General features: G+C 51.0%; 1 protein-coding gene across 3 annotated transcripts in view; it reads left to right on the forward strand.

Moving 5' to 3' along the window:
• NRG2 (neuregulin 2) overlaps window positions 1–22565 on the forward strand; it is a 271056-nt gene that overhangs the window by 215970 nt on the left and 32521 nt on the right. For all 3 annotated transcript variants that reach the window (XM_033181023.1, XM_033181026.1, XM_033181024.1), the window contains 2 exons: window positions 14151–14322; window positions 20952–21070. In XM_033181023.1, the coding sequence (XP_033036914.1) occupies window positions 14151–14322; window positions 20952–21070 (291 nt within the window). The remainder of the gene's footprint in view (window positions 1–14150; window positions 14323–20951; window positions 21071–22565) is intronic.

The raw sequence follows: 22565 nt of genomic DNA on the forward strand, positions 1-22565 counted from the left end.
TGGACTACTGACTTTAGGTTGCAAACAGAGGGGATAATCCCCCTTAAAAGAGTATGAGCTGGACCATTCCTTCCCCTAGGTGGAGACCTAGGCCCTCTGGCCTGTATGGGCTCCTTGAGTTGCTGGAGGAAGAAGCAGCAGCTTTTTGGAAGCGAAGTCCCTTGGAATCAGAGTTTTGCAGGAATCCCAAAGTGATGCCTGTTGCTGCCTTCTTCTCCTTGGTGCTGGGAGCTTCAGGGCCAATTCAGGGGAGCTCTGACATTAGGGCAGTACCAAAGTGAAGATACATGGAGGAAAAGGTGCTGGCCCAGCCTGGGCAGGCCCTAGCCCTGGCCTTGGGGTTGGTTTCCCAGTTGCTACCCATGCCTGGTCAGCCCCACTTACTCCACTAGCCCTCCTCTCTTCTCTAGCCCACCAGGCTGGCCTGAAGGACTGTTACTATATGGAAGAGGGGCTTAGGGAAAAAAAATAACCTCTGGCAAAGCATTGCCAAAGCATAAGACCTGGGCCCCATTGGAACCATGTTCTCATTGTATTTTCCCACCATTTCTGAGCCAGTAGCACACCCTTTTAACTTGGTGGGAAGCAAGTAGCAGCCCATTTTCCCAATCTTCCTCCAGCCTAGCCATCCTCTCATCGAGACTTCCAGGCTCTGGCCACATGGTAACTACATAAACTACATAAACTACATGTATGTTCATTCACCTTTGTGTATTCAATTCTGTAAGCATTAACTGAGCTTCTATTATGTGAATAAACAACAGGCTCTGCCTTCAGGAAGCTCAGAGAGACAAATCCTTATACAGCTACCTAGGATCAGAGCTGAGGGTAAGGCCAGAAATAGATGTGCAACATCTGGTGAGGAGAGGAATGATTTGTTCTCCTAGGGCGGTGTAGGGAGGACTTCACAGAGGAGATGACATTGGAGCTGAGCCTGAATGGTGAATAGGAACTTTCCAGGGAAAGAAAAGGGACTTCTTAGAAGTAGAAACATATCCATTACCAACTTTCATGGGAGACAAGGAGGCAGCTCTCATTTACTAAGCACTCACTACATGCCAGTACCGATACTATAAAGTATACGTATTATTTTATCATCCTCACTTTACAGATGAGAAAACTGGGGCAGAGAAAGTCCCATGATTAAGCATGAATTAGTGCCAGGATGGGATCTTAAGTTCAAGTCTGCCCCCTGCCCTGCCTCAGTCATGCACAGTCCACCGGGCTCTGGATTCTTCCATGCCCCTCAACAAAAACCAGGGAGAGGCAGAGAATCTCTGTTGGTCCACTTGGAGCAGGCCCTCCCCATCAGATCAACTGGTCAGATATCTACTTCCTTGGGTGGGGTTTAGAGGATACACAGATAAGTGGATTGAGTTCCTGCCCTCACAAGGAGCTTGCAGCGTGACTGTGGCAGTAAGCTGTGAACAGGAACCATGGACACTGACACAGGAGGGTAGCGCGGAGGCCTTGAGGCTGCACAAATAGGCAGGAGCTCCTGAGAAGATAGTGGTTTATTATGGACAAATGGCCTAGCCAGAAACCCAGCTAGAGGTCTAGGGTCCAGCTAGATCTAGCATCAGAATCATGGAGCCCCTTGTGCAAAAGGTGAACAATTAATGCGAACTTGATTTAAAGCACAAACTGGGGACTTGCTAGAAGTACAATTTCTTGGGACCTACCCCTGACCTACTGAATCAGTAACTATGGGGATGGGGGCCAGTATGTGCATTTTACCAAGCCCCACTCCCACCTACCATTTATTATGATGCACGCTCATGTTTAAGAACAACTGATTGAGCTGGGTGGCCCAGCCCCCTGGAGCAGAGCCCTGTAGAGGGCCTGTCAGTTCCATAGGTGTTCACCCAGCTCCTCAGTGTCAGGCATGAGGCTTGGGGTCTGCAGTGCTGGCTGAGATCCTTTCACCTGGCAGGACAAGATAGACATGAACAGACCTAATTCCAATTGCAAGGCTGACCCTGGCAAGAGATGGCCCAGAACAGATAGACTAACTCTACCAGAGGAATCTGAGAAGGCTTCGTGGAGGAGGAGGTGGGGTTGAGGCAGACTTTGGAGCATGAGAAGGACTTTGGCAAAGGGGCTAGGTGCCCAGATTGAGGAAGTCACTTAAGCAGGTGTGGAGGCTGGGAAACAGGATATTTGGGGAAATAAGGCACACTCCAGAAGGTATACTGCCAAACAATGGATTTTCTGAGTGCCAGGCTAGTGAGTTTGGACTTACCTGAATCAGCAGGGAATTAAGGGTTCTGAGCAGGAGAGTGACCTAGTCCAAGCTGCTCTTTAGACATCATAGCCACCCCAGGTTTGTGAAAGGATGGGAAAAGGGAGGGCACAGTCAGGAGCTCCTGCAGTAGCCCCAGCTGAACCGTCAGGATGTGCGTGTGGTGATGGGTGAGTAGAGGAGACCACAGGCTTTGCCCCAGGATAGCTTGCCAGCTGCAGACACTTTGGGAGGATTCTGGGAGTTTGGACCTGGCAAAGGAGCTGTGACTTCTCGTGCAGTCAGGTGAGGTCTGGATCTGAACTCATAGTTCACTCCCTTCACTGTGAAGATGGAGAAACTGAGGCCCAGAGAGGGAAGTCCACACACCAAGGCAAAGGACTTGGCCCTATAGGGAAAGAATGAGGGCAGCAGTCTGCTCCCTGCAACCGGCCACTGCAGCCTGGGTCTCACCACTCATGCCTGCGGTGCAGATGGATTCCTCTCAGTTCCGTGAGTACATAGTGGTTCCTTCCGGCCTTATTCCTGTGAACCTGCCGTTCGCTTTGCCTGGCACATGTTCTCTCTTAGCCAACTGTTGCTCATCCTGCAGGCCCAGCATAGGCTTTGTTTCCTCCGCAGGGCTCCCTGGTCCCCAAGGTGAGGAGCACATTGCTCAGCTAGAATCTCCCCCAGGGCCAAAGCCACATCACCTTGACCCTTAGCAGTCAAAATGTGCTCAGTGCTCAATCCATTCTTGAATGAACACATGAATAAGGACATTCTCGGCCGGGCGCGGTGGCTCAAGCCTGTATCCCAGCACTTTGGGAGGCCGAGAAGGGCGGATCACAAGGTCAGCAGATCGAGACCATCCTGGCTAACACGGTGTAACCCCGTCTCTATTGAAAAATACAAAAAACTAGCCGGGCGAGGTGGCGGGCGCCTGTAGTCCCAGCTACTCGGGAGGCTGAGGCAGGAGAATGGCGTGAACCCGGGAGGCGGAGCTTGCAGTGAGCTGAGATCTGGCCACTGCACTCCAGCCCAGGCGACAGAGTGAGACTCCGTCTCAAAAAAAAAAAAAAAAAAGGACATTCTCAAGTTATTTCACCCCTGTATGTGAAGACCTAACTGGCCACTCCTGTTTGAAGAGGGTCAGTCTCATGGAAGGAAGCTGCCCCAGTTGAGCTTCCTGCCCAGGCTGGAGCCCCTTAATGGTTGGGCAGTGGTAGGCTGATCAAGATTTGTCTTTCAGTCAGGGCCCCAACTTCATCATCTGCTCTGCCATTCTAGGGCAGATGCCTGTTTGGGCTGACGGGGAGGGAGAGGGGTGAGTTGAGGAGGAGTGTTGGGTGGGAAAGGGCTCTGGGATTACCTGTCAATGGACCCCACGCTCCAGTGAGTGCTTGCAGCAGTCTTGATCTGGGCCGCTCTGAGGCACCCATCAGTCACAGTCCAGCCTTTACATCATTAATTCATTTTCTTGGCCTGTGATCAGTGAAGACCTACCCAGTGGCAGACACCAGGAAATGGCGATTCTGCAGCACACACCCCTACCAGCTCCTCACAGTCTAGAAAGATAAGAACCTGATTTTCTGCAAGGCGAGAAGCCCCGTGAAGAGCGAGAAGAGCATGTGAAAGGCTCAGGGAGTCTGTGAGGCAGAGACTGCTTCTAGCTGGGTGGATTAGTGAAGGTGGTGGCATCTGAGATCTTGAGGGATTTAGATTAATAAGAGCTGCCGGTTATTAAGCTATCTCCGTTTCAGGCACTGTGCGAACTTCTTGACATACATTACCCTCATTTAATTGTCTCCACAATCTTAAAAGTGGATGAGATTGTCCCTGTTTCACAGACAAGGAAATGAAGGCTCAGAGAGTTTAAGTAACTTGCCTAGTTGTACAAGTGCTGGGCAGAACCAGAATGCACAGTGGCATCTGTCTGACCCCACAGCCTGCATGTCTGACCCTCTCAACTTGGCTTCCTGTGTGAGGGATGGCATTTAGGGGAAGCAGGAGCAGAGGGCATGGAGGCAGGGCAGAATAGGCATGGGCATGTTTGGGGAGCAACCAGTGATTTGGTTTGCCTGGAATATATGATTCCTGAAGGGAAGTGGTAGGGGAATGTAGAGGGGCAAGTTTGGGAAGGAGGCCCATTCACTGACCCAGCAAACATCCCCTGAGGGCCCTGGCTGCCAGGTAAGGAAGGTGGGCGGCCTTTCTCTACAGACATCACAGAGCCAAGGAAGGTTTCTGAATGGCCGTGAGGCACATTGAGGTGGAACTGCCAAATGTACACTGTTCTTGTCGTGGTGCTGGGGGGTGGGGAGAAGTATGGCCTGAGCCAGGGCCTGGCAGATGATGGAGAGTTATGAGGGTAAGAGGCATGGCAGAAGCCAAATTGACTCAGCCTTTGGGGAAAGTCAAGGGAGACACAGGGTTGTCACAGATAACGAAGTGACTGAAAAAGGGAATCCAGGAGAAGGAGCAATCTTGGAAGAGAAGATGGAGAAACTGGTTTTCCGCATGTTATGTTTAACCTAATGACTAAATACCCAGGGAGGAAGGTGTTCATTTTGGGGTTCTTTCCAGCCCCCTTGCCCTCACTAGCCTGGACCACAAGGACCACATTTCAGCCTTCCCAAGCTCCCAAGTGCCTAAGCTGGGACTTTTCTGCTTGCAGTTGAATTTGAAGACGTAGACAGGGCCTCTGGCAGCCTGGGCACCCTGCCTCCATGGTGAGCACATGAGCCTGTTCCTGCTCTGCATCAGGCCTGCTAAGACTTTTCTCCTGAAACCCAGCATTTCTTCAAAACCTTATACTTTTATTTTATCTTAAAAATCCATGCGAACTTAACACTCTTCTCCACCATATGTCTGTTTGTTCTGATGCAAAGGTGCTGCTTTTCCTTATTAATAAGCTTGGCAGACCCTCAGAAAGAGCCCCTGAGATCATCCTGTGGCTTTGCATGTGTCCCAGTTTGAGAAGCCAGTCTTTTCTGCATGTACAAGGTGCCTCCCCCTTTCCCCAACCCCTGCTACACTTCCCCAAGACTCAGAGCTTCAGAAACAACTTTCTCCAGTCAGGCCAAGGAGGCAGGAAGTGCAGGCCCACCCCAAAGAGGATGGGGCTCTGGGATCCCCTTCTTGGCCCTTTCTGAATTCCCCGAGCAAGAGACGGCCTAGTCCACCTACAGCAGGCCCTTTCCACAGAGGGTTCTCTTGGGCCAGGGCCCAAGACTTTGGCCCAGAGCCCAGCTTTCCCCAGTAGAGAGATTAAACAGAGTTTGGGTAAATGGTAACAGTTTTCCAGAACTGTCATCTCTGCTTTGTCCCCGACCTCCGCCCTCAGCAGCTGAAAAGATGATAATGGTCAGAGGCCTTCCATCCTTCCATAGAGAGCTTTCTCTTGCTCCATTCCTCTAAAATAGACAGAGCTTAGTTTATAAATAAGTCAACTGAGGCCCAGAGAGGCTAAACTACTTACCTAAGGGCAGACAGCTGAGAAATTGGGAGACTGGGACGAAGACCTGGATTGCTGTGTCCTCAGCTGCCTCTCTTTCCCCTGTTCTGCTCTGCTTCCTCTGTGCCTCATCTGTGCCAGCTCTAGGTGTCTGTGGCCTGTGCCGCAAGCACTGCTAAGAACCCAGGGAGACTGAGGCGTCTGTGTTGAGTATCCCTATGGCTACCCCAGCAACTGCTGCCCTGCTCTGTGAACCTGTGCCATCTCTCCCAGACATAGATGACAACCCCCTCATCTCCCCTCTCTGCTACTCATGTGCCTGTATCCCAGTCCTGCGCTGGGTGGAGCACTGTGGCGTGGACCTGCATGACTCTGGGGTCAAGGCATCTCTCCCTGGCATTGCAGAGCCCTGAGGAGGCCAGTGTTTCTCTCGGGACGCTTGGCTCCTGGCAGAGGGGCCAGTGGGTGGGAGTAGTGTTGTCCCTGGTGGTCAGGCCTGGGCCTGTGCATACCTGCCCTCACACTGCAGGCTGGGTGTCAGTGGATGGGTGCTTCTGGATGGGCAGGTGAAGCTTTAAGGCAGGAATCATTTCTGTTGGTCTTGGTGCTGCCAAGTTTTGTCTCCTCCTCCTCCCTTCCCCTTCTTCTTTACCTGCCCTCCTGGTGCAGCGTCTGCCCCCCCTCCTTTAGTTCTCACCCCAGCTGGCCTGGCCCCTCTTCTCCACCTTGCTGCTGAGGTGCCAGGCACCTGGACTACTGAGCTGAAAGCCCATCAGGTCTAGGCTGGTTTTCACTGGTGCAGGGAAGGTGGTCCTCTTTGAGGATCGGTCTTTGTAGGAGCCCTAAACAGGAGGCAGAGACCAACCCGAGGCCAGGGCCATATCTCGTTTGGCACCAAATCCATGGTGACTGGTAAGTGCCTCGTACGTCATAGGGACTGTTGCATGTGGGTATTTGTTGGATAGATGTAAAAAGAGGGCAAACCTAGCCCAGGCACTGGGCTGGGCCTAGGTGGCTGAGGAAAAGCCAAGCAGCCCAGCTGGGCATACACTCCCTTTGGGAGCCTGTCCTGTGAGTGTGAAATGGCTCTTCTGCAAGCCATGGGTAGGATGCCTGGCTGCCTAGGCCATCTATGCCCACTTAAACCAGCTGTGTTTTTAGTTTAGTGGGTTTTTTTTTTCTTTCTCATTTGAACTTGGAGTCTGTAATTAACCTCCAATAGGTTGCAGTCACTTTGTGGGTGGGAGAGGGGTGGGAAGGGGGCTGACCCGCAGCTGGCCAGCAGCAGGACAGTGGGAAACTTTGATGCCAGGCAGGCTGGCCACATTGTCTCCAGGTGTTGCCCTGCAAAGGGAACTGCTCAGCCTTAGTCATGAGGTGAGGATCATTAACCCTTTTAAGAGCCTGCTGCCCCTACCCGCTGGATGCCAGGAGGGAGGCAGAGCCAGGTCCTCCCTGGCTGGGTTGCCCAGCCATGTCCTGAGCGTCTGTCTTGCTCTCAGATCTGGGTAGGCTCCGCACCCACCGCCCACTGCCGAGAGGAATGAGGTTAAGCTGCTGGCAGCAGTGGCACCTCCTGGCCTCGGGGCTGGGATGTGGGAAGGGAGCGATCCTGGTTGTTGTTGCTGTTGTCGCTATCTTTAATGAGGTGCTTTCTGGGGATGGCCTGTCAAACAGATACAGGCCAGATGCCCTGGCTTGGCACCAGGAGATAGGAAGCAGAAGCCACCGGATACCCTGTGGCCCAACTCATGGCAACCATGGGGAGGTGTCCTAAGGTTTTATGGAGCCCATCCTGGAGGAAAATCTTTATGTGGAGGCCTGGGCCATCCTTGAGAGAGCTTCTTCTTGTTCTTATAAAGCTGCCAAGGGAGATCTCCCCACATCCCCACACCTCAACTCCAGTGAACCCTTGTCCCAGGGGGAAGAGGACTGGATGAAGTAGCCTCTGGGCTTCCCCCAAAACCCAAGGAGTATGGGAGCTCAGCAGAGGGGGCTTGGTCTGAGGAAGAAACCTTAGGGGAAGGAAGAGCTGCCCAATACCCAAAGAGCCGCCTAGGCCATCAGCTTGCCACCTGCCCCTTTCATCGCTAGGGAAGGAGCTGCTGCGGGGATCAGGGTGTCAGTAATGGCCATGCGTGCAGAGTGGTGGGAACTTTCTCCCCCTTCTTGTGCACACAGAACTCCCTCTTGCTTTCGCTGGATGCCTCTCATCTGTCCACTCTCCTGTGTGCTGGACCTTTGAGGGTCCCCTTTCTGCATGAGAAAATATGCATAAACCCCAGGACTGCTGCTCCTCCCTTCAGCCACAAAGCTGAATTTATGGAGAAATTCATTGCAATATCGTTATTATTAGCAGAACATTGGAGACAACCTGATATGCTCATCTGAACAATGAAATATTATGCAGCTATTGAAATGATTCTAGACTTGGAAAAAATGTTTCGAATGTATATTGACTGAGAAAAGCATTTTGGAGAGAAAAGTCTTTTGAGAGACATTTGAAAATGCCTACAGTGGCTTTCTCTCTGTTGGTAATTGAATTGATTTAAATGTGTTTTTCTTTTTCCTTACTTGTATAATTTTTTCACAACAAAAATTTCTTGTGTAACAAAACAACAACAGAAGGGGACAAGTTAAACTCTTTGGGGAGTAGGGGGTGGTTACTCCACATACAGCTGGATCATTTCTGTCTAGGGCCAAACACAGAACTTGGCTCATAGCAGGCATTCAATAAACAGGGGAAAGGAGAGGTGCTCAATACTCAAGGGCCCAAGTAGTCCATCAGCTTACTGCCTACTCCTCCATCTGTGGAGAAGGAGCAGCAGTAGGGATTAGAGTGTCGACTGAATGTGGGATAAATGCCTGCCCACTGCATTGCTTCAGTTCTTTCCTTGACAGATCCCATGCATCCCAGGAAGCCTGTTCCTCTGCTTGGTTCAGCTCTGGCCCCAAGACATTCTTGAGACATGGTGTGATGGTCTCTATACCCATACACTAGCATTGTATTCTGGGCCCTGGGCTGTAAAAGAGACACAGGCAATACCAGACCTAGCTCAGAGAGGGTGTGTAGGTGAGGGGCTGATCTAGCCCAGTCATGTCTGAGGTCCCATGAGAGCTGTCTCTGGATGCACAAATGTCTGCTATGCGAACAGCCCCTCAGCCTTATCCCACATGACCCCAGGGGCTGGTACTAGAACTGATGGCTAGAGGATGCATAGATAAAGGATGGTGGCTCAGGATAAGGAAGAGCTTAAAATGCAGAAAGTAAGATCAGGTCATCCCCTAACTTACAAGCCTCTAATGCCTTCCCAGCACACCTACAAAAGCCATCCAGGGCCATCTTGGGGAGGTCACCTCAATCTTTGCCACAGAAAACCTGGCAGGGCTCTAGGCCCAGGAGTGTGGGTGCGGAGGACATTGTTCCAAGGCCATCTGGTGTATATTCTTCTCTTTCCTGCTACCTGAGCTGCTGCCACTGCCCCCTGACCCCAAGGAACTTTCCTACAAGGTTTGCCCGACCCTGACTTTCAACTTTCAAATCACTGCAAACTAGGATTTCTGTGAGCAAAGACCAGGACTCGCAGCTGCTAGAGCAGGAGGCATGGCTTTTAGCATCACAGATGATTCTGAGGAACCGTTAAGAGCTATAAAAGAAAACTCTTTGTAAAGAACATAGCATGATTCAAATGTATGGTTATTTTTATGTTGTCATCCTTTAAACCAGGGCTGTCCAATAGAAATATAATGCAATCCACATATGTAATTTTAAAATTTCTAGTAGGCACATAAAAAGTTGTTGTTTTTTTTTTTAATATACAAAACAAATGTGGCCTTCTCATCCTGGCTTGCACAGCCCCATGTCAACCTGGGCCCTGCCTACCTCTCCAAGCTCCCCTCACACCCTGCCCATCTTCTACTATCTTCCAGCCACATAGGCCTCTTTTGGCCCCATGAACTCATCAAGCTCATTCCCACCTTAGGGCCTTTATCCAGCTGCTTTTTTTTTTTTTACTGTGTCATATTTCCTGTTGATGTTTTGCTTATTGTCCCCCTCACTAAAATTCAGGCTCCCTAACAGTAGGATGCTTATCTCTTGGTATGGTTGAATGAATGAATGAATGAATGAATGAATTCATTTGGAATGAACTGAATAAATGAATAAGGAACAGGTGAACTAGATAAGGTTGTTCTGAAGTGAGTGGACTATCCAGAAATTGCTACTGAGTCACACAAGGTTCTCACTAGATGGAGTGGGCTCCCAGTGATCTGAAACGCGGTCCTGTGTTTTCCATCGGTGGCCAGCGATTACTTTGGAGTTCTCAGTTCCTCAGGCCCTCTGAATTAGGGCATTGCCTACTGTTTCTGGGAATAGTCTCTCTGTAACACATCCCCCTAGCCCATCACCATCACCACTAAACAGTGGCCACAGGCTAAGTACATAATATAGCACTGGAACTCATGTCAGGAACCAAAGTGGTAGAGTAACCCCTGCTTCCTCCCACCAGCTGCCACCACCATCCTCCCTCCCCCATCGCCCTGTCTTGTTGGGAGGAAAGTGGCTCGTGGTGGTGGGGACAGGTGGTTCATTTGTCTCTGAGTTGCAAGAAAAGTCAACACACTCCAAGTGTGGTAAGGGGACAGTTTAGCACCCGAGAAGAGCTGTGTTGTGTCCCCAGTTCACAAGAAAGGGGAAGGGACTAGTTGGAGGTCACCACTTAACCAAGAGGTTAGATCATTACCAGGTGTCAACCCAATCTTAGTGCAAAGTCACTTGTGCATATGTGTTCAGTCTGTAACCAGTCATTGAGCTATACACTTATGTGCACTTTCCTGAATGTATGTTACATTTCCAAAAATAAAGGAACACACCTGAAGAGCCCTTTAGAACCCACAACCCGAACTCACACTCACAGCTTCTGCTTCAGAATGCCTAGGATATGTCCCAGGTACCTGACTTGTAAAGCTTCTCATGTGATTCTGATTAGCCTCCAGGGTTAAGACCTAATGTAAGCAATGACTAGAGACTCCAGAGCAGATGCAGGAGGGAGGGAGGTGGGTAAGGGAAGGAAGATAAGGCAAGATTTCAGTCACACTTAGAATAATGAAGTTCCAGAAAGTCCAACAGATTGATAGATTGATGCACATAGAATCTCTGGGTGCCACAAAAAAAAAAAAAAAAAAAGAAAGAAAGAAAAGAAATGAAAAAGAAGAAGAAAAACCAGCAATATAAAAAAGCAGGTAACTGAGGGGGAAAAACTTTGTAGCAAAAGATTAATAGCCTTAATATTTATAAAAAGCTCTTACAAGTCACTAGGATGAGTACTCAATAGAAAAACAGACTGCATGCATGAACAGGCAATTCAAAAAGAAGAAATACAATGGGCCAATACACTTATGAAAAATGTTCAGCCTCATCAGTAATCAATAAATGCAAATTAAAACAACAAAGAGACGTTATCTTTTGCCTAGCTAATTGGCAAAGATTAAAGACATGATAATACCTCGTGTTGGTGAGGGTGTGGAAAAAACAGGCATTGTCATTCGGTGGGGGGAGCACAAATTGGTGCAACCTTTCCAAAGGGCAATTTGGCAATATACAAAGCTGAAGAAGATTGCGTACCCTCTGACGCAGCAGTTCCACTTTTAGGAAGATCGCCTTAGGAAATAATTGTGAATAATAATAATAATAGCTAACCTTTGTTAAATGCTCTCTATGTGCCAGGCTCTACATGCATTGTCTCATATAATCCTCACAGTCATCATCCCAAGAGGTAAGAGCTATTATTTATCTCCTGTATTTTACAGCTGAGGAAGTTGAGGCGCAAATGAATGAAGTTAATTCTTGAGGACACAAATCTAACAAGTAGCAAAGTCTGGACTGAAAGCCAGACAGCCTGAGTCTAGAGCCATCCTCCCCCATACAGCAGTATACATGGGGTGTGTGCAAAGATAAAGCTGCAAGGATGTTCTTTTGGGGTTGTTTGTAATGGGAAGGTGGAGGGGGACATGCTAAATGTTCCACACAGGAATCAGTTACATAAGTTATGATACACCCATACAGGAACATTATGCAACCATGAAAAATGATGCTGTAAGAAAAACTGAGTGTGTGAATACTCGGGGCAGGGGCGGGATATGTATATGCATAAAAGATTTCTGAAAGGAGGTCAAAGGAACCAATAAGAATGATTATCTCCTAGAAAGACAACTGTGTGGTTGTGGCCAGAAGTTAGAGAGAGACTTGTTTGTTTGTTTGTTTTTGAGACGGAGTCTCGCTCTGTCGCCCAGGCTGGAGCGCAGTGGCCGGATCTCAGCTCACTGCAACCTCCGCCTCCCGGGTTTACGCCATTCTCCTGCCTCAGCCTCCCGAGTAGCTGGGACTACAGGCGCCTGCCACCTTGCCCGGCTAGTTTTTTGTATTTTTTAGTAAAGGTGGGGTTTCACCGTGTTAGCCAGGATGGTCTCGATCTCCTGACCTCGTGATCCGCCCATCTCGGCCTCCCAAAGTGCTGGGATTACAGGCTTGAGCCACCGTGCCCAGCCGAGACTTGTTTTTTAAGCCATATACCCCTTTTCACTTCTTGAATTTTGAATCATGTTAATATCTGTCAAAATATATGTGTGTGTGTGTATATATATATTTTTTCAATGGAATCATTGTCAAAATGTATATATATGCACAAATAAATACACATATAAGTTATAGAATTTATTCCACATAACTTTTATTTCCTTGAAATGCTACTAAGAGTTCCAAGAAAAATGGTTTCAAGGCCCTCACTTAGAGAACGATACTGAAGTTGATAGATACTTCTTTAACTATGCTTAACCCACATGCTCTCCAAACCCATTTTCCCATGGAACCCTCTTCTCAAGTAATATCTGTTTTCATCTCTCCAGATACTCCTGCTTATAGAATTCACTTTGGGAAATGCTATTATTAATATTTAACACCCAGGCAAAAGGGTTACGTTGTTTCATTAAAGGAAAGAATACATAGAGCCTAGCACATAGAGAGCATTTCACAAAGGTTAGCTATTATTGTTATTATTGTCCACAAATGCCATTGATTCCATTTTGTTTAAAAATGGGGGAGGTGTTATTTATGAGTATGGAGACAAGGGATGGTTTTGTTTTCTTCTTTTTTCAACCTTCCGTATTTTTTAATTTTCTAAAATGAACAAAATTATTTTACGAGAATCATTGCATAAGCCTACGTCATACATTTTTAAAGACTTCCTTTCTGTGCTTCCTCTGTGCCCTTCGCCCCTTTCATCTACTCCCTGCATATATGCAGCAGCTCAGGGTGAAGTTCAATGAGGGGACCCTGTTCTAGCCAGGCCCTCTTGCCTGCCTTTCTCCAGAGCCAGCTCTGGCCCATTGTCAGTACTCTGAGCTGCCAGGGAAAGGACCAATGGCTGAGACAGAGCCAGTCAGTTCCCAGACAACTCCCTGGCTCCAACAGACCCTCCCTTCTGCTACTGGAAGGCTTTTAACCATCTCACAGAGAGAGATGAGACCACAAAATCAGACACCATCCTGCTACCAACCTAACACGTGGCAAATCTTGATACCTGAGCTTTGGTCCCAGCTCTGTGGCTGCCTGGCTATGTGGCTTCAGGCAAGTTTCTTCACCTCTCTGAGTCTCATCTGCACCATCAATGTCAGTATGATACTGCCTTACAGAGCTCAGGGACCAAACGAGAACCTGCATGAAGGCTTTGTGTATCCTTTAAAAGACTATCCCACTGGAAATTGTTAGACACCTCAGCAGGAGCACTGGCTTGGCCTCACCTTCCTAAGAACAGGGTACTTTCTCTTTTGGGGGATGTGTGTGTGTGTGTGTGTGTGTGTGTGTGTGTGTGTGTTTTGTTTTGTTTTTTGGTGGTGGGGAGAGGAGCAAGGAAGTGAAGCATGGGAGACTGGGGCATGTGGAGATAGAATGGCATTTAAGAAAAATGGGGACAGCCTCTCAGCCTGGCGTTTGCAGCTTTGCATCTGTGATTGGGCCTCAGCCCACCAGTACAGCCCCATGGCTTGTTACCCATGATTTTAGATCTTGAGCACCAATGTCAAGGAGATCTGGGTTTGAATCCCAGTTCCATCATCTGCCCTTAGGGAAGTGACTTCACCATTCTGAGCCTCCGTTTCCCCATCTGTAAGTGGGTTTAACCATTGCTGTGAACTCATGGGGTTATCGTGAAGGTTTCATAAGCTAATGTCAAGCTTCATACCATTCAAGGCATGAAGGAAACTCTCCATTAGTTATAACTACGTTGATGTCATGACAGGCTCACTGTAAATGCTTATTGAATTGAACTAGGAAATGACACCAGGAAGGGTGGCTCTCAGGATCACCCCTCCCTTCCCCAGTTCCAGCCCCAAAACAGTGGCCCTTACTGTCTACTACTCATGCTTGGCACTGCCCCTGCCACCACCATGCTCATCTACCTGCCTTGTACCCCACAGCTACCCGGCCCAAGTTGAAGAAGATGAAGAGCCAGACGGGACAGGTGGGTGAGAAGCAATCGCTGAAGTGTGAGGCAGCAGCCGGTAATCCCCAACCTTCCTACCGTTGGTTCAAGGACGGCAAGGAGCTCAACCGCAGCCGAGACATTCGCATCAAATATGGCAACGGCAGGTAAGCAATATCCAGCCTGTCCTCTGTCCAACCGGCTGCCTTCCCTCCTCTCGAGAAGGAGGAGCCTGAACTGGGCAGAGGCCAGGGCTGTGCCCCCAGATTCGCCCATGGAACCAGTCCCAGCCCCTCTCTTTACTCTCCTTCCTTGCCACTCCCAGCCTTCTTCCTACAGCTCGGGGACCCTCTGGTCATGGTGGCCCAGGGTCTTGCAGACCACAGACAAGAATTAAGCCTTTAACTTCTCTGGATAGTTGAAGGCAATTTGACGGTCACAGTCAGCTTGATCAGTGGAAGACCCTGCTCACCCCTAAAACTTCTTGAAAGACCTGCTGCAGCATCTGAAAGCCCCATCATTTGGCAATCATTGGTGAAAGACCCTGACTCCAGAATGCCTCTGGGAGGTCACACATGATGGGCTGGTTTCTCAGCTTGCAAGCTGTCACTTGTCAGAGAGCTAGGTAAGGGGAAAGGGAGCAGCACTTTGATTGGTGCTGGAGACCTCTGTTCCTCAGAGGGTTTCCCTCTAAAACATGAGAATTGTGTTTAATCTTGAATCATTGCTCCAGGGAAGTGAATCAGAGAAGTTCCCTGAGTCTCCAGGCTATGGGAGATGGCCTGTCTTTCATCTTGGGTGGGTCAGGCAGGGGGCTTCTGGCACCAGAGAAGCCGGTAGTCCAAGGCAGCCCACCACTCTCTCCTGCCTCTCAAGGAGAAGCAAGGGGGAAAACCCCTGCCTGCCAGCTAAACAGGCATTCTACTTGATGTCTGCTCTGTTGGCTCTGGGGACCTAGTGGCCTTCCCTCTCTGACTGAGGAGCTCCCAAACTGCCCTCTCTCCCAGGCAGCTTACAACCACTCCCTTCCTGGCTGTCATTTTCCTCCTCACCACCCCACCACACACACAAAATGCAAATTAGGATGGTTTTAGAGCACACCAGCCTGCCCACAACAAAAAGTGGTAGAGGGCCTGGGCTGGGCTGGCTGCTTGGGTTTGCCGTGTGGGGCTGGATGTCCATGCCCTGCCTCTGGCCCTCAGACTCTGGAACCTATAAAAGAGGATGAAGGGGTCAGGGGACTGGGAGTTACTTCCAATTCTCTGATTCTCCTTCCAAGAATGGGGAGCAGAAGTAGAACTGATCATTCTAGAAAATGATGCTGGCAGAAAACAGAATGTAATTAAGGAAGGGTTTGGCTTAGATCAAAGGTTTGTGGCTAAAAGAATGCCGCTTCCTAAGGAACTCACCATGGCCAGTGGCGAGTGGGGGGTTCTATATGTCCCTAGTCTACAGCATTGTCAAGAAGCTCTGGCTGCCTACCCAGCCCACCCTCTGAGACCACCCTGCCCCTTCTCACTGCACTTCCAAGGCTGGCTCCAAGCTGAAGAGAATGGGCAGGCTTCTTGGAGCTGGGGCAGTTGGGTCCTGTCTCCTTCCTATCCTTTCTTTCTAGAAGATGGCTTCTCCCCTCCTTCACTGCAGTGACGAAAGTCAAGAGAGTCCCCATTCCCTCCTCATGACTCCCAAACATGTCTACAGCCTGCCTATCATCATCCCACCCTACCTGGTGCCACATACTCATACTCACTCTCCCTCCCACACATTCCCACACTCATACACACACACACACCCGCAGAGCCCTGGTACCACCAAGTCACTCCTTTCTCTGGTAACTTCAACTTTCTCTCCCTACGCGTGACTTTTTTTCTCAAATGCTGTCCCTCCACGCTGCTGCTCCCCTGGTCCTCCAGCGGTTGCCCCATCTCACTTCCACCCTCCACCACCATATGAAGTCACCAAGGGAGCTAGCCTCATGCCCACTGACTGCACACTGTCATCCTCCACTCACTCTTTGCCCTGCTGGAATCTGCCTTTCACTTACATCCCAACCTCTCGATGGCTGTGGCCCTGGAGAAACCCCAGTTATCTCTGCACTCCCTGGCTCAGGCCTCCAGGCCTCTCAATGGCCTCAGCATGGGAACACCTGCTCCCCAGGCCCTGTGATGCTCCTCCTGGTCCTGCTGTGAGTCTGGACACTGTCTCTTAGTTGCCATCAATGCTGGAACTTTCCTGAACTTTGGGCCTCACTCTTTTCTTTTTTTCTTTTTTTTCTGAGACAGAGTCTTGCTCTGTCACCCAGGCTGGAGTGCAGTGGCCGGATCTCAGTTCACTGCAAGCTCCGCCTCCCGGGTTTACGCCATTCTCCTGCCTCAGCCTCCCGAGTAGCTGGGACTACAGGCGCCCGCCACCTCACCCAGCTAGTTTTTTGTATTTTTTAGTAGAGACAGGGTTTCACCGTGTTAGCCAGGATGGTCTCGATCTCCTGAACTCGTGATCTGCCCATCTCGGCCTCCCAAAGTGCTGGGATTACAGGCTTGAGCCACCGCGCCTGACCGGGCCTCACTCTTTTCTTTCTTCCCTTTCCAACTGTGGGTGACTTCACCTTCTCCTGTTGCTTTAAGAATCTGAGACCCCAAGTCTCCATCTCCAGACATGATGGCTTTTTCACCTGAGCTCCAGACCCATACTGCCAGAGAGACACTAGATACCACGTCTGAGATGCCTCACAGACATTTCTGATTCTGAATGCCCAGTCTGGCCTCTCCCCCACCTGCTGTAGTCCTTTCTCTCCCTCCCGTGTTCCCCTCTCACTTGTGGCTCAACCAGACTCCCAGCTTCTCAACCCCTGGCCTCTTGTCGTCTGCCCAGGGGGTCGTGCCTCTTTCCCTGCCTGCACATTTCCCGTCTAGTCTCCCTCCTCTGTCCCACTCTTGGCCACTCCCCACCTTTTCTGGACCACAGGCCCTCTGAGAATTCATTTCTAAATCTAACATATCTGTATTGAGTATCAACTATGTGCCAGGCACTGTGCTAGAGGCTCAGGATATGTCAGTGAACAAAACAGACATGGTCCTTACCTTCGTGAATCTCTAGTCTAGCTTCTACTATAGAATCTGGCAGAAGCCTCGGCCTTTTCTTCAGGAAAAAAAAAATGTGACTTATGTACCCAGTTTGTTTGTAATTCTAGAGGTCCACAGAGTCACTGACCCCTGTGAGTGCCTGACGGGCAATGATCTTTCTAACAGGAACATCTATTCAATCATCCATTCAAGACAGAGCTTGAGAGCCTACTGCGTGCCAGGTACAGCCTTGGGGCTCTTCCGACCCCTCTTCCTGGCCTACAAGTCACTGCCCTGTAGTTTCCTGACACTGCTATACTCTCGGCCGCTGGTCTTTCCTTTCATGGCACTGGACTTGGGCCCAGGCTGTTCCCTATGCTGGCAGTTCTCCTCCCCTTGCTTGTCCCTGGCAAGGCTCTCCAAGGCCCAGCTTAACTGTCATCTCTCTGGAACACCTTCCTAAGCCCTCTAGGCAGCTCTCATTGTCTCCTCCCATGGTGACTTAGACATGGCTTCATTGCTTTGTGGAGGGATCTGTCTCTCCTTCCAGCATGAGAGAGCCTCAAAGCCTGGATCCCTATCCCCAGACACCAGCTTCTCCCCTATTGGGCCTGGCAGAGAGCTCTACACTGAGGACTAAACTGATGCGAATCTTGCAGAACTAGCCCTCCTCTCCTGGGTGTAGAGCCCCACTGGGACTGGGCAGGAGACCCTTTGGATGGTTCTAACCTTCTGAACCAGTTACTGTCCTGGTTAAGCCTCCGTTTCATCTGAAGAATCCAGAAACAGAGCCTGGTCTTCTCCTCTTGGGTATTATGGACCCCTAAGAGTCTAAAGTGTGCCCCCTGCCCCCTACCTTTCAGGGCCCTGCCCCATTTGCTGCATCTGGAAACCTCCCTGTTCTCCCTGTCCTGTCCCTGGGCTCTCAGCAGTGACTTGTGAGTGGTGGAAGAGTGGGCCATGATAGAGAACTTCTGACTCCCTGCAACCAAGGTGCCCTCGGAGTGACTTAGAGAGAACAGCCACCTGCACACACTACCCATCCAACACTACACACCCCACCTAGTAGAGGGGCCAAGGGCAGCAGCAGGAGTCTGCTTTCTGGCAAAATGTTCTCTGTCCTGTCTGCCCAGACAACAGCTGACTCCCCTGCCTCCTGGCACTCTCCCTGCCCAGGCCGCACTCTGTCTGGGCATCTCTGTTGACCTGTAGAGACCCCTCCTCAGTGGGTGCTGTCTCTGTGCCCACTGCCCTGAAACGTCTCACCCAAGCCTTCCTGTGCCAGGAGCAAACTGCCCCCCCAAGCCCTGGGCACAGGGCCTTCCCTGCAGAATCGCATGTTCCCTTGTTTATGAGGGGCAGGCTGGAACAGGCCCCTTGAGCAGGCAGGGGGCGGGGGTAGGCACTGTGGAGGACACAGCTGCCCAGATCCCGTCCCTGCCAGCTGGGGAGGTTGGGGGGGGCGTGGTCACCATCTCAGGGCAAACCTGGGTCAGCGCATGATGGGGCACCAGGAGCAGAACACAGCACCTGGCCTGCCAGGGAGACAGGAGAGTCCTGAATCCTCAGACTTCCACCTGGAGCTGGGAGTGAGGAAGGAGAAGGTGGTGACTCTAGTTCCTGCAGGGGCTGAGAAACCCTCAGAGCCCTGCCCCTCAGCGTGGACCCAGAACCCCATGTGCATCTCTGGGGCCGGCTTCCATGAAACCATGAGACAGCTGCTAACCTAGGACACCTGCAGCAAGCCTCAGGGTCATTATCTTTGTCCCCTGCCTCTTTCTTGTTCCTCAGAGGGAAGGGGCACTCCCAGAGCCCTGTGCCTCCCTTCTCCAGGTCTCACATGCCTACAAGTGGGGAATCCTTCCTTAGCGTCCTGCTACATATGATGCTGTAGAAGGGAAGCGCCTTTGAATTCCAGGGTGGGTGACAAGGAGAGTCCCCTGTGCATCAACACCCCCACCCCCGTACCCTCAGGCGATCCCCCTTCCCTGCTAATCTGGTGGGTGCACAGGGAAGTGAGAGAAGCCATACCCTGGGGGAAGCTGGAGTTTGTGGCATCTAATTTGGCTGGATCAGGGAAAGAGATGCTGTCTCTGTCAGAGGGGCCTCCAGGGCTCTCTTTAATGAAGGGAACAAACTATAATTGACAGAAGAGGGTTGTGGCCCGGCACCAGGCCAAAGAGACAGAGACCAGCTTGAGGCAGGAAGGATATGGAATAGTTAAGCAGCTGTCACCACAGCATCAGCAAGGACATCACCACAGCAGTAGGGTCTATAGAAAAGACAACCTTGTAGCACCCTTGTTTGGAGGATCTGGGGGTAAGGATGCCCGGGAAGAGGCTCCCCATCAGAGGTGGAAACAGCCCAGGTAGGGACTGTGAGCCAGTTTGCATCTCCTTGACCCTGGCCCAGCCTCTCTGCTTGCCTCCCCTTGGCCTCCTTTCCCCAGCAACTCCATAGCTCAGTTTTACATACCCTAGACTCAGGGCAATGATGGCTCTACTGCCCTCCCTCATGTTCCCCCACCTCTCCAACCCACTACACATAGGCTGGAAACCTGGCTTTTTAATTCAGCACTAAAAAGAGGAGGCAATCATACCATCTACAGAAATTACCATGTTACTTCTTGCTTCCTCCTGGGGGCCAGGCTGGGGCCCCAGGCTTTATCCAGAGCTCGTGCTGGACCTTGGAGGCAGAGGAAGGGGTGAGGGCTGTGAACAGACCCTTGCAGAGCCTAAGCACCCTGGGGTAGGTGCAGGGAAACTCTGAGAAGGAAGGAGAGGTTTGACTGGGGCTTCAGAAAGAAGAGGGGGACCAGGGCCAGGTGCCCTGGAGTCACAGCACTGGGGGAATCCGCCCAGGCCTGGCCAAACAGTTCTCAGCATGCAGGGACTAGGTTCAAAGCTTCAGGGCTAGCCCCAGCTTTGGGTTCCGAGATAGCCCATGTCCTCATGAACTGCAGCTCCTGGCATACCTTTGCCTTTGCCTTACCAAATGCCCTCGGGCAAGTCAGGAAGTCCCTCTAGGACTCAGTTCTCCCTTCTGTAAGAAGAGAACACCCAGGTTGGCCTTGAGGACCAAGTCCAGGATCTTTTTGTTCCCCAAGGTGTACAAGCCCCTGGCACACAGAAAGTGCTCAGTAAACATTTGTTGAATGAATGAATGAATGAAACAAAAACCCCTTGGAGAAGCCACCGAGTGCCCCTTAGTGACAGGGCTGATTTTGAGAACAAGGGAGAGCCCCAGGTTTTGACGAGGAGTCTGGGCACCATCGCCATGGGAATCTGTCAGGACAGCCGCCCTCCCAGGTATCTGGGAACAGGCCTTGCATACCCAGAATGACAGGTTGCCACTTCCCAGGAGAGGCAGAGGCAGCTGGGAATGAGGGAGGTGGCCATGTGACTTCCTATAGGGCCTGGATTTACTCCCCCAGAAAAATGTTACAACAGTGGTCCAGCCCTAGAAAAGTGGATGTGAGGGATCATAGATTTAGGACCTGTGAGCAGCCACTAGTCCTGCCCTGTGTTGTCCTAAGGACCCAGGGCTCCCTGCAGCTGCAGGGACTCCATGCCCCACCTGGACTCCAGAAATCGCTGGGCGGAGGGAATCTCCTTCCCATCTAAGCTGCAGGGCCACTGTGGCTCTGTGGAGAGAGACGACCGCTGGGTGACCGCTGGGGAGCCACAGCCGGCCCTGGCTCATGCCTCTCTCCCTCTTATCCCCTCCCTAACCAGAAAGAACTCACGACTACAGTTCAACAAGGTGAAGGTGGAGGACGCTGGGGAGTATGTCTGCGAGGCAGAGAACATCCTGGGGAAGGACACCGTCCGGGGCCGGCTTTACGTCAACAGCGGTAGGTGGGCCCGGATAGAGGGAAGGGTCCTAGAGGGGTTTGGCAGGGCAGACCAGTGGCCCCCCGGCCCTTGGGGCCTGCATGTGATCCATCTCGCACTTAACTCCCCTCCCTCCTGCTGCTGCCATATCAAGCCCTAGATCTCAGCCGATTCAGAGAAATGCAGTCGAAGCATAAATGTTTAGCTTTGTTATCTGGGCCTGGAAGAGCCGCCAGCTCTCATTTTAAATACCCTGAAAACTAAATATTTTGAAATCAAGAGGTGGGGGTGGGGGGAAGGATATTTTTAGAAGGCAATTATAGGAGGCTGGGCTGCCAGGAGCGGGGCTGCAGGGAGAGGCAGGCCCGGGGCATGTGCAGGCTGACTGCCTATTGCCTGTTGCTTTGCTGGGCACCTGAGCGCAGGCAGCCATCTCCAAAGGGCCATGGGTGGGCAGCTTGGATGCCTGGGGCCCCTAGTGGCAGCCTCTGTTCAGGGACAGCAAACTCCTCCCCCACAGGCCATCCCCACTCCTTGAAGTCTTGCAAGGTCAGGACCTCAGGGCACCTCTTACCTTCTCGTCTCTACAGTGGCAGACCCAGCCTCAGGGTAGAAGCTGCCTTCCTGCTGCACTGCCCTCTCAGGCCCTGGTTCTTTCCCTTGACTGGGGAAATTGCCTCTCCTCTCTGGCAAAACTGCCTGTCCTCAGGCAGTGCCCTCTCCACTCTAGCCTGAGTACCTTAAATCCCACAGATCACTCTCCTGCTCCCAACACACACAGACTGAGTGTGCTATGTGCTATTGGGGTTCACTTCGACTCCTGCTCATCACAGAATCTAATCCTGTATCTGTCGTTACCTACCTCTATTTCCACCAGACAGTCTTCCAATATGTCCTAAACCCAGAATAGTCTAAAAGATGACTTGGAACACTCTCTGCCCTATGACCCCCAGACAAAAACCTAGTTCAGACCCTGTCTGTCCTGTCCTGGTGAGGGACACCCTATCTCCCAGGCCCTTGTGCTCCTTGGTCTCCCTCGCCACTGTGTCTAATAAGTCTGAGTCTCCATGGCCTTGCCATTCTTCTTTCTGGATCTTTCTCATGCCTGCCTCTTCTGCTGTAACTACACCTCAAGGGTAACCCCGGCTTGGGTTTCATCCCTAGTCACCTGAACCAGAGCAGCAGCCTCCTAAGGTGCTTTTATCCTGTCATGTTCCCCACCCCATAGAACCACAGAATAGGGACTTTGTTCTTACCACCCTGGCCTAAAAGATCTTTCCAACCTAACTTCCATCAGTCCCCTGTCCATTCCATTCTTACTCTTGCTCCTGTGCCATCCTGACTCATAGGATAGGTCAAGACAGTTTCTCTCATTCTTTCCTACTGTGTTGGCCTCATTCTTTCCTACTGTAAAATGGGCCTCTCTCATGTTTGGGGAGTGGGGTGGGAAGAGGAGGCCATGGCCTCATCTCTTCCTCCTTGACCATCCCAACCCACTGCAGCGTCTCTCCCAGC

This window comes from Trachypithecus francoisi, unplaced genomic scaffold (assembly GCF_009764315.1).
Source record: "Trachypithecus francoisi isolate TF-2019V2 unplaced genomic scaffold, Tfra_2.0 Lachesis_group2, whole genome shotgun sequence".
Taxonomy (NCBI): domain Eukaryota; kingdom Metazoa; phylum Chordata; class Mammalia; order Primates; family Cercopithecidae; genus Trachypithecus; species Trachypithecus francoisi.